The 12,093-nt window shown below is 35.6% G+C and overlaps 1 protein-coding gene and 1 long non-coding RNA gene across 14 annotated transcripts in view; one reads left to right on the top strand and one right to left on the bottom strand.

Annotated features, from left to right (window-relative positions):
- The window catches only part of LOC124285002, a 74,220-nt gene that overhangs the window by 60,978 nt on the left and 1,149 nt on the right, over nucleotides 1-12,093 (top strand). The gene's annotated exons all lie outside the window — the stretch shown is intronic.
- LOC124285001 overlaps nucleotides 5,313-12,093 on the bottom strand; it is a 117,550-nt gene continuing 110,769 nt past the window's right edge. For 10 of the 13 annotated variants that reach the window (XR_006900688.1, XR_006900689.1, XR_006900693.1 and 7 more), the window contains one exon: nucleotides 6,243-6,316. Coding sequence is in view for 2 of the 13 variants with exons in the window: in XM_046721142.1 (XP_046577098.1) it covers nucleotides 6,304-6,316 (13 nt within the window). In the remaining 11 variants the exon portion in view is untranslated. Of the gene's footprint in view, nucleotides 6,099-6,242; nucleotides 6,317-12,093 lie in introns of those variants that run through there. The other 3 variants (XR_006900697.1, XR_006900691.1, XM_046721143.1) reach the window with 1 other exon arrangement.

Here is a 12,093-nt window from a genome sequence, read left to right as displayed (position 1 = left end):
CCGTACACTAGACATTGAAAATCGTTACGGTTGGACATTTATCAATCTGATGTTCCATAAATCGAATTTCTGACCTGGAAAACGGATCTACATGAACCACAAACTTAATATTTTCAACGCTTCGAGCATAATCCTCGGGCATTAGGCGTTAATCTATCGTGTAACAAAATGGACATTTTTTTATAATTATTCATAACGAATTAAGGAATGATTAGGACGACAGGGCAAACGAAAACATGCGACAATGTTTATGGTAGCTGGAATGAAATAACAAATCGTTATTTAATAGAGGTGTACTTGATACAGGTGTCGCTACCGTTCTGGGGTTTATACCGGCAGTGTTTTGGCGATTGGTTTAGTCAAGTAACGTTTCATAACGTTTATAATTATAGATAGAGCCCAGTTTTCAAGTGCATACGCTTTCTTTCATGACAGCTTAGTAACGAATATACAATATTACATTATTTGGAAAAAAATGAATTACTAAACTCCGTTATTTCGTTATTTTTTGTGTGAAAACTGTTATGTGAGCCACCTGTTGTAACAAAAGTACGGATAATGGTTCACAGGTGTATCGTTTGAAAGTTAAGGTCTCTGTCACTCACTGCCAGGAACCGGATAACATTTATTACGATGCCTTAGCTATACCTAAATAACTTTGTCAGGTTTGTAGCGGGTTTCACACGTCTCGGTGTAAAAGTTCACGATCCCACATACCACCCAAATACTCACGCTGCCCGCTAATCCATACTGTCGTGGAGGTCGGATATATTGTCATATATTTGCTAAGGAATTTGATTGGTTGTGACACTGTAACAACGACACTGATTGGTTGATGGCTATCTAACAACGTCAAAACATCACTATGCCACTTTCAAATGTTATCGTGTTATCCATGCGTGTCGTATGTTTTTCTCACCTGTTTAGCTTGTAGCCTAACAATGCCATAAATATCACAACAAAACTGTTAATATGGAACGACATTTATTAGGGTCCTGGAATTAGACAACAGTACATGACAAACTTACTAATTTCAATCTAACCTTTGCAAAAGAGAATTCGTTTTGTGGAAAGTACAATACGATGTTTAACAACTCTTAAGCAGAAACTCAACCATGGATAACGAAATGCTTGAAAATCAGCACGTTATAACCAAAATACGTTTTAACAGAGTTTTCATTAGAATCATGAATGAATTATTGTTAAAAAAAATTTAGCCGACAACTCGTTTTATCGGAACAGGATGGATGGGTATATTCTTAGGTCTTTGCATTGTGATAACCCACTGTTTGTTTTAAAACATTTTAGTTCACCAAAAGGATTTTCAAACATCAAGGGTGTTTTTATGAGGTGAAATATATGTATTGTGTTTCATAACTTTTATCTAGATATGTTAGAGATTTATAAACAGCTTGAATATCTTGCCCAGCATACCCCCCGTTTGATAAATGTAAGACGTCAAAGCCGAGAATAACCATACTCCATTTTCTGACGAAACAAAATTCCACGTGGCTTAAAGTCAAAATAGTCATGAATAGTGGATAAATTAATATCGACACCGGGTATCCAGCGAAATTTACACCATGCCTAATTGCAGTATCCTTCCCTCACACTAAGCGTAAAAAGTAAAATAGTTGTGAATATATACAACTGAATGCCGATAGCGACACCGGGTGTCCACGAAAAGTTTACACCATGCCTAATCGTAGTACCCTTCACTCCAACTGGGCGTAAAAATATAATAGTTGTGAATATTATGTGAATAGACAACTGAATGTCGGTGGCGACACCGGGTGTCAACGAAAAGTTTACACCATGCCTAATCGTAGTACCCTTCACTCCAACTGGGCGTAAAAAGTAAAGTATACTCCCCATCAAAAGTTTAGACTCACTAGTGTAAATATAGCCACTTACTTCAGTCAACTGATCTAAACTAGATTTTGCAAAATATTCTATTCAGTTTAAGGGTACTGTTTACACATGAACTGATGTATTGTAAAACAAATTCGTAACGTTGAAAAGATTATTGTCATGAGTTCAATAAATGATGAAACTCAGTGAAAATTGGCGAATTCTTAACAAAACGTTACACCAAAACGCAGCTGTTCACATGCACGATATTTCCACATGCTTTTCAGCAAGTTGATGCATGATCCTCGTGCAATTCATCTGCATAAGGTTTGCAGTTGGTTCCCCAAGTTAGTGGAGAAATTCATCTTCGATGTAACCACATGTATATACATAACATATAGTGAGTGTTTTAAGTGAGTCTAAACTTTTGATGGGTAGTATAGTTGTGAATATTATGTGAACGGACAACTGAATGTCGGTGGGGACACTGGGTGTCCACGAAAAGTTTACACCGTGCCTAATCGTAGTTCCCTTCACTCCAACTGGGCGTAAAATGTAAAATAGTTGTGAATACATGTATTATGTGAATGGACAACTGAATGTCGGTGGCGACACCGGGTGTCCACGAAAACTTTACACCATGCCTAATCGTAGTTCCCTTCACTCCAACTAGGCGTAAACTCCACTCACACTGGACGTAAAGAGTATAATACTTGTGAATATTAAATGAATGGACAAATCTGTGAAGACACCAGGTGTTCGCGCGAACAGTACACCCTGTCCTAAAATGTATGTTTTGATTGCTACTGAGATCGTATAACACCACGTCATAATATATGTTAAGTGGGTGTCGACTTAAATAACCACCCACGAGTTCTTTCCAACACGTGCCAGTGTTTGCAGCAAGACATTCATTCTGGAATTATTCCAAAGTTATAGCAATGTAACATTCTCCGCTAATCCTCGAGTCAACACTTTCTGAAAATATTATCCATAAAAGTTTTATGTGACATACCGTTAGAATATAAGGAAACTTGTTGTACCGAGAGAATGCTATACTTGATTAACGTGCAAATGTGTTAGTTCCATCGGAATGTGAGTGAGTGAGTGAGTTTAGTTTTACGCCGCACTCAGCAATATTCCAGCTATATGCCGGCGGTCTGTAAATAATCGAGTTTGGACCAGACAATCCAGTGATCAACAGCATGAGCATCGATCTGCGCAATTGTGAACCGATGATATGTTTCAACCAAGTCAGCGGGCCTGACCACCTGATCCCGTTAGTCGCCTCTTACGACAAGCATGGGTTACTGAAGATCAATATTCTAACCCGGACCTTCACGGGTCCCATCGGAATGTGAATACTGTATGTATGATAACACCCTTGAGTAATCAGTTAATTCAACTTCATACCCGAAATCAAGACCTTTTTTTAAAAAATTTAAGTGGAGAATTCTATTTGTTCTCGTTCTGGTTGTTTATACGTCCATCTTTGAATTGGTAACATTTAAAAGCTTAATGAATCGTGAAAATGCACAGATGACAACTGTACACATTTCATGTACTGTTTCTGTTGTCAGATAATAATTTGATCGACCCTTCGGCTAAACACCGAAAGTACATGTCTGAACAAAGCATGCACATGTTATTTAATGTGCAGCGAAGTTCTGTCATGTAAAACGCTGGAGGCCATGCGTCAGAAAGAACAGTAATTGTGTTTGGGTGTTTGGCCTTTAAGGATTATTCAATCACTGTCAAGACAGGGGACGCCAGAAATGGGCTTCAGACATTATACCCATGTGGGAATCGAACCCAACTTTCGACGTGACAAGCGAAAGCATTACCCACAAGGCCAATACATCCCCTTTCCGATTTTGACAATATGAAAGAAGTATGAAAACAAACACGTACTGACCATCAATCAACTTACTATCGTTTTCATTCATCGCGAATACAGCGTGTTACAAGTAGTGCGTTTCTAATGACGCTGAGTATAGTGTAGCAACAAGATTTTCTTTCTGCACCGCGCCGCAGATGTGACGTCACGTACTATCGATTACAGGGTTCAATTCCCCAACGTGTAAATTTATCCTTATGAATTGATTCACTTTCGTTGAGTGATTTGACCCAGTGTTACAAACACCAGCCCCTGATGACAAGCGTTGTGTGGTGAACTCTACGCGTAAAAGTCCCAATATTGAAAAGCATCAACACTGACGCTTTTCTAAAGTCTCCATAGATGCATCAGTCATTTAACCTGAGACATAATCTGCCGAAAACTGTACATAAATCACTCAAAACTGCTATATTTCCAGTGTAACTTGAACTCGTTTTTTTTTTCAAGAATAAAATTTTACAACTTCTTGTTATGATATATTTTGTTAAAAGCGTATGATTTTAATTTTTAATGAAGTTTGTAATGCGTTCGTTTCCTAAAACCGTTCCCAAGTTGAAGAAACTTGAGAACACATTAAAAACATGAAAAGATATCTTTCACGAAGAGTGCAGGTGCAATCTCTACAACGTGATAAGTAAAATTTTAAAATCTTTAAAAAAAACCCATAAAAATGAACACCATATGTTCATCAGAATCAAATAACAATTAAAAATCTTGACCGATGTGACATGAGAATAAAAAAATTAGTTATAATAATTGTCGGTCACCGTGGTAACGATATTCATCAAAACAGAATTTGTTGAACCATCGACTTAACAAAATGGCAAATGGAAGGTAGCAACGAAATGGTTGATAAAGAATTCTCACTGGGTATCAATTGCATATTATCGGCTGTTTATCAAACCCTTCTGGAGCGCTCGGTACCCGTTGACTCATGCGGATGTTGGACCGTATTTCCAAGAGGAAATTACAGGCAGAAATGCGATACAAATGCATATTCACTAAATGTGATGTCTAATCACTTCTTCTGAGGTAATGTCATGTAAGAGCTCTTGACAAGACCAGAGGTTGATGTGAATAATTCATGAAATCGACAACCACGAGAATCACGTGGAAATCGATCACGGTTGCTTATTGCAGTGTAGTTTCAAGGTGACACAGTTTAGGTTCAATCTTTGATTTCTTCCTTATATGTTAGAGACCCTGGTTAATTCGCTTACTATTCCCGTGTCAATGCTATTGCATTGAAATGGGTATTTTGACGAGGAATTGATTTTTTAACAAAAATATTGATGTGCATTTCATAGTTACGATGATGTATATGTTTCCGAGGATTGTGTGGTTGTGTCTGAGGATCGATTTTATGTCGGTTTTATGATAAATGTTTGATGTTGAATAAAACATTGCTGTTTGGTGGAAAAGTAGCTCGAACATTCCGATATATTACTGTTCAAAAAAGAAAACTAATTTTAACACGTGAAAACATAAAGTACTGTGATTTCTATTTAAATTCGTCGTTCTACCGGAAATACACTGATATATATAAATGACAATTTGCTTTCTCGGTAAATTTTATTCAAATATATCTTCTTTTTTAAAAAATTACATATGAAAATATTATTTCATAACGTCCATTTTACAGCACCGTTAACGAGTGTAATTATACTCAAGTCACAATTATACAGGACCTTGAGTAATTGACTTGGAAACCAGGAACAATAAACACAGGAACACCAGTGTCAGAATGTCGTTACTTCAACCGTATGTCCTCTTCAGCAACATACCGTCCTTTGTGATGGAAATTGCTCTTGGGGTTCGCTTTGCAAATAAGTCAACAAAAAAATCATGATTTTTGTTTTGTTAACGATTTACCAGATTCATGCAAACATTCCTTTTTCAGGTTTAACATTTTCTCAAAGCAATTTCTCATTCTGAGGTGGTGCTCGCTTTCTTTCAAACATAAACTGTCTTCGTGTGCAAATCCGCAGCAACTGTTGGTAACCTGATTCTAGCCAAATATGTTTGATGTACATTTCTTTTGTCCTGTCAATCATTCTAATCGTCCAGTATTACATCCATTAGGTTGGTTTTCTTTTCGTCTAAATATACCGGTTGCTGTGGCGAAAGAACATACTTACGGCCGTCTTTCAACAGCTTCATAAATACACTCGTCATTACTTTGAATATCCAGATGTACTTTGTCCACGGTGTCCGGTGATGTCTGTTTCTGTCATTCCTGTTTTGTCATTGCAATGTATCTTGTAACTTTTCGTTTACTCCACTCTGTTAATATATATCTTGCCGTTATCGTTGTTTATTACTGGTGTAAATAGCTCGCCCAGCCTTCAAACTGTGGACGATCGATGTGAAAGTATGAAATAGTCAAAACAGCATCAGAGAAACTGGTGGAAACTTATCTGAATATTAATAAATGGCAACTCTACATCTTGCATTGAATCTGTTCTCGTTTATAGCAAAATAGAACACCATACCATTGTAAGAGAAATACTTTTTATTCTCTTTTGTTTGAAACATACTTACGAAAACAGCAATTCTCAGGACTGGTATCTAAAAGAAAATGAAAATGCATTAAATTGTGATCATATGAATATGTCATTTAATAAATAAATAAATAAATAAATAAATAAATAAATAAATAAATAAATAAATAAATAAATAAATAAATAAATAAATAAATAAATAAATAAATAAATAAATAAATAAATAAATAAATAAATAAATAAATAAATAAATAAATAAATAACGCCTTTGCAAAATCTTTTAAAACCCGCAAAATCTGATTATTGTTTTCATCAAAGCCGACTTTTGTGCTAAATTAGCAAGCGGAGCAGTTCTTTGCGTCACGAAAGATCTCTACGCGGTAGACACAATTTATAGCCTAGAAACCCCTTTAGTTCATAAGGTTAAGTGACGGGTGCCAAAGGGATAAAATGATTGGTGGGAAGTGGTCACGTGATCTGTGTTTATGCTCTCAGCCGGGAAAGCAGTTCTTATGGGGGTAAGTTAGCCTCTTAAATCCTTCCACAGATGTTCTCGTTTTTATTGCAATATTCTTGAAAAATGTTTTTGCTTATGATGTAAACACAGAAAATCCTTCCAGCTCAGGAAAGAATGTCAGTCACATAGAAACACCATTGTCGTTGACAAACGTGTAAAAGCGAATCGATTTCGATGACGTTAGATTTATACTTTTCTGGCATGTGTGGCGAGATTATATGATCTCGCTGATTACTTAACAGCATTTCGGGAATTCGTGATCAATGCGCGCTTCTATTGTTTTGAACGTTTAGCGTTAGGTAGCAGATGGTCAGACAGTGAGATCTCATTTGAAACTGACTTCTTTATGTACACGAATAACAGAACCAACTGCACGTGTTTGTTCCAATGACGGATTGCTGAGATTTGTTTAAACGAACTCTGAACTGTCTATTACTGTTTAATATTTCATTGATGAAAAGCCCATGGAAGTATGATAAATCAACAAATTCGACATGTGATTCTTATGATTAAGCTGATTTCATAAAAATATTACATTTAATAACAGTATACTTAGAAACGAATACAATGTATTATTTGTTACAAGGAATATCCTGTACTATTTCAACTGTGACGAGTAACAAGCAAACAGTATCATGTAGCATACAAATACCAGGTGATAGATGCACCTTCAAAGAGAACAATAAACATATGTAAAATTAACCATTCATTTCGGATATTCCATACACGACAATTTATTCATATTAAAGCAGAAATGTTCATGATACTCAACAGAATATTCACCATGAAACTCGTCTCTCTGCTTCGTCTCCCGAGCGGAAGCCTGGGTATAAACACGCGCTGTATGCTTGGTCGAAAGGCGAGAGATTTATTACGCTTTGTCGATAGTAAATCACTGCTGGTTTATGTTCTCTGTAATTAACCTGCGAATCACAAATTTATCTATCACTCACTTTGTGTTTGTAAATCATCCGTACCAATCAAAAATTTCATAGATACTTGTAAGGCTTATAAATTTTCTGCCTCTTGCAACGGTATAGTTTAGTGGCGAGTGTTTATGATCGGTTAACGGGCAAATCGGTTTTCAAATGAAATGAATTTTTTATGATCTAATAATGTACCTTCTATGCTAGTGGAACGGGTTTCAGTATATCAAGTGACTGTGAGAGACTGCACAGCGAATTAACGACTGCTCGGCAAAGCCTCAAAGGTTTTGAGCCTAGGAGAGAAGAAGTCATAACTACGTTATTGTCGCTTTATTTGCAGCTTACGAAATCAAGCGGGGACCGTTCGTGCTCTTGCGCGTTACGGGCCGAGATTTTAGTCTGACATTCTGCAAAGCATTTAACAGTGAAAATCAAGCGTACAAAATTACACGAAAGACGAATTTGAATTTTAAACCACTTAAACGACAAGAAGTTTAAATATTCAAGTCCAATTTACTCGATTTGTGAACCCTGGGTTTGAACCGTGGAATGGGTTTTAGTCACGGAAAAACAGTATTTGGCAACGTGAAATAGTTTGAAGATAATTCACCTGGCACACCCGTGGATTGCGGTATTGTCAGATAATAATCGAAATGGTTGTCGAAGATCACCAATGTCAAGACAATTATAACACGCTGTTTTAAAACGGATGATATTGTTAAATTTATTGCTTTAATTCGACCTAATTACATGTTGAATTTTCTACGTCATAAATAATATTAATATGGGGTTAGTGTTTTCTCAAGAATTATGAGATGCAATGTCATAGGTTAATGGAAATTTTATCAAATTAATTTAGAATATAATTGTTGTTTTTATCGTTGATATTTTATCTAAAGAAGTTTGTCCAACGGCCTCTCCTATAATAGGCTATTTGTAATCATGTTTAAGCATTAAACCACGTCACTTTCAGATTTTTCGTAAAGAATGTACATTCGTACACCACAAGCAAATATGTGTTTGAAAAAGGAAAGCGTTATGATTTTATGAATTATAATACGTCATTTGTTACATACATATAAGATACCAATGCTCCAGTTAATGATATTACAAGACAAGTATCTAGTTTCTTATCTAGTTCCTAACATGCTTAAACCTTAATCCCTTAAAATTAATTAATATTTCGTTAAAATCGAACATCAGCTTATAACGATGCAGGTCTAATAGTACGATATAGAAAATATTACACGTTCCACCCGTCCAAGATCTGGATTGTAGATACAAATATTACGGATGACATTGCACCTTGACAAAAATACATTTGCCTACCACGTTGAAAAAAAATAAATAATAGATATTGAACTAAACGACAATACAAATTTTATTGAAAACAGATGGGAGGATGAAAATCCCATCTACCTACGAACTACCGATGTGCTAAGCGATATGGCGTATAGCTCGGAGTAGCTTGGCGCTATGCTTGAATCGTTACATGATTTATGCGTTTTCTTTTAACGTTTTATATGCTTAAACGACGGGGGAGAAAAAGAAATAGGCCTTTGATCTTTTGCCGAGTTTAGAACGGATCCTGACTTTGAATAGCCGGCTACCAGAGTTCTCAGGTGGCTTTGCTATCAAAGCCTTCACGAACGGGTTTTGACGCCTGTCTTCATGCTTTGCATACTCATATTCTAAGTTTCTAGTCCCGGGCATTGAGCAAAAAAAAAGAGGCAAAACGCGTGTATGAGACGCATAGCCTAAACATCTGAGATCCCGCTGAGTGAATTTCAAAATATCGTTCCTAAACAGATCGAAAGAAGACTAGACGGTTTTAAGGTGTATAAAACTATAACCGGGAATCGAAACGAAACGAAACGTTCCGATGTTAGGTTTATTCAAAGTATAATTATTTCGAGAAAGTCATTGCCTAATAGGTCGAAATAAAAGCGAATTTGTCTTGTGTGTAAAACTACAACTGGGCATCCAGACGAAACGAAACATTAACAGACATTCTTTTATTCCCCCGTCGTGTTTCAATGGGTACAATTTATTGGGTCATTTTCACATCACTTTATGGAGTAAGGGTGATTACCAATGTCGGCTAATCAATTTAAGGTGTTAGTGATTTTTCAGACTAGTTTATCGATCTGATGGGCCAAAGTGACCGTAATGTTGAAGAAGTCTTGTAAACGTTATATCGATTTAAGATATTAGCTGTTTCGCGCAATAAACAGCCCCAGGATTGATTTTTACAACTACCTGAGCGCCTGGGCGTTGTAAACGAAAGCTATAAACATCACGCGAGTCTCCTGTCGAGGACAAGTTAACGTACATCTGAAGAAACTATATTGTACTTAGGCAGAATTTAGAAATGAATTATTTCGTATTTTTGTCAACATAACAAACTGAAGCCATCGTGATATTGTACTTTCTGACAGTAAAGAAACTATTGAAACAGTAGCTCTAATATAATCGATTAAAACCCAAATGTTTTAAAAACAATAATTAAATGTCTGCAATCTTACTAGACGTGTCGATGGGACATGAAATAACACAGTGATATATTTATAACAACGTAGGCTTTATTAGGAATGAAGCATATGCGAATGCCTGCATATAATGCATATAAAACTATTATGAATTATTCATACTAATATTCACCATTCAATATTTACTGAATACATGTCAAATATATTTCTAGTATTTATCTCTTAATAGAAATTATTCTGTATTTTATGTTTTTCACATCAAAAAGCTATATTTTACGTTCGTTAAAGGAATGGAAATGCTTTAATACTACATCTCAATCTGTTGTTTTCGATAGAATTGTTTCGGCAAATTTATGTCCAATAATAAAATAACGTTATTAATTTTCCTTTTATGCATCCTAAATGTATTTTACTGTGAAGTAATACAAAAGTTATTAATGTTAGTTACAAAATAATTTCTTGGAAAGTAATAAAAAGGCGTGGACGTCGATAGTATTTTCCATCTTATTCACATTATTAACGGAAGATGCTGAAACTACAGATGTGTTGTCGCCGAAGCTATGTTAACATGGCTGCACTTGTCGAGTTACATGTCTGTTTCATGTAAACCACATGTATATTTCATAGCAGTCGGTCTTGACAAAGGCCTACTGTTTTGTTCCTTGTAAAGGTACGGTGAAATGTCTCAAGCGTTGTGGAATTTAACACCGCTATGATTCACGAATAGCAAGCTATGTAATTATTAATTCACCAACAGTAACGGCAACAGCGTGGGCTTTATTTAAGTAGCAAAGTTAATGAACAAGAAGGAAGGTAACTTTGCAACTGGAAAAAATCATTAATGGATCTGAAATACTTCAAGTGATAAATATTGTGTATTTTGGGTCAATATATGCATTTAATGTATAAGAAATGTGGAATTCTACATTATCAATACATTGTTACAAATAAAAGCGAATAATTGAATGCAAGATCGTTTTATTATATGAACGGTTTTAAACCGATTGATCAAAACTAACACAACGCTTAATCTATTAATCAACGGCAAAAATCTTACGATTTAAATCCCTGCTCAATATATATTATTTTATTATTTTTATTAAAATATATTATGATAGGGGTAGAATATTTCTCGTCAATCTTTGGTAACATCCAAGAGGTAATGGTAAAGTAGGATTAAAGTTGGCGACATTTTCTAACGGAATGCCGTTAACTGAGACACTTGGTCATGTCGAGTCACAAGCTTGTCTCTTTTCATCAATTTTGTGTGTTTAGCTCAACGAATGAATGATGAATGTACAATCTACCGCCACAGTTATGTTTAAACAAAATGGCCGGAAAGCCCGCAAAATGGCGTCGACTGGGAAACCAGCTTGGCAGAAAGATTGATTTTTTACAGTTAACAAGAACGGGCGAGTTTTCTCTCCCATTTCCGCCGAACAATAGCTAAAGAGATCGAGCAGGAGTTGGTAATGTAGGGAAATGACCAGTGATAGACAACGGTGACCAGTACAGTAAGTGATCTTTATTCACGGTCAAGTGACATTTACAAGCTTTACTTTAATAGAATATCAGCATGGATTTGTTTACATTTTGTCAAGGCTCTTGATACTTGAATGAAACAAGTTCATTGAATTTTCGATAAATAAGCTTGTTGAGTTTCCATGTACCTTTTCTTTATACTGACATTTATGCTTGATACTATTTACTGTGATATATGTTTGCATATTTTTAAATTATAATCATTGAAATGATTTTCGTTTACTTAGTTTCGATATTCCACTAAAATATTATACATTTGGAGAAATTAGTTTTTGTCGTAAACTTTGAGGAGACCTGTGGGTCTGGTTTGCACACTTTGTTTAAATACCAGTGACTGAGAAAATATATTGTTCAAATAAAGCACAACTGA

Source organism: Haliotis rubra, unplaced genomic scaffold, assembly GCF_003918875.1.
Source record: "Haliotis rubra isolate DU_JTF1 unplaced genomic scaffold, ASM391887v1 Scf35, whole genome shotgun sequence".
NCBI lineage: Eukaryota > Metazoa > Mollusca > Gastropoda > Lepetellida > Haliotidae > Haliotis > Haliotis rubra.
This window is presented reverse-complemented; position numbering and strand designations above follow the sequence as displayed.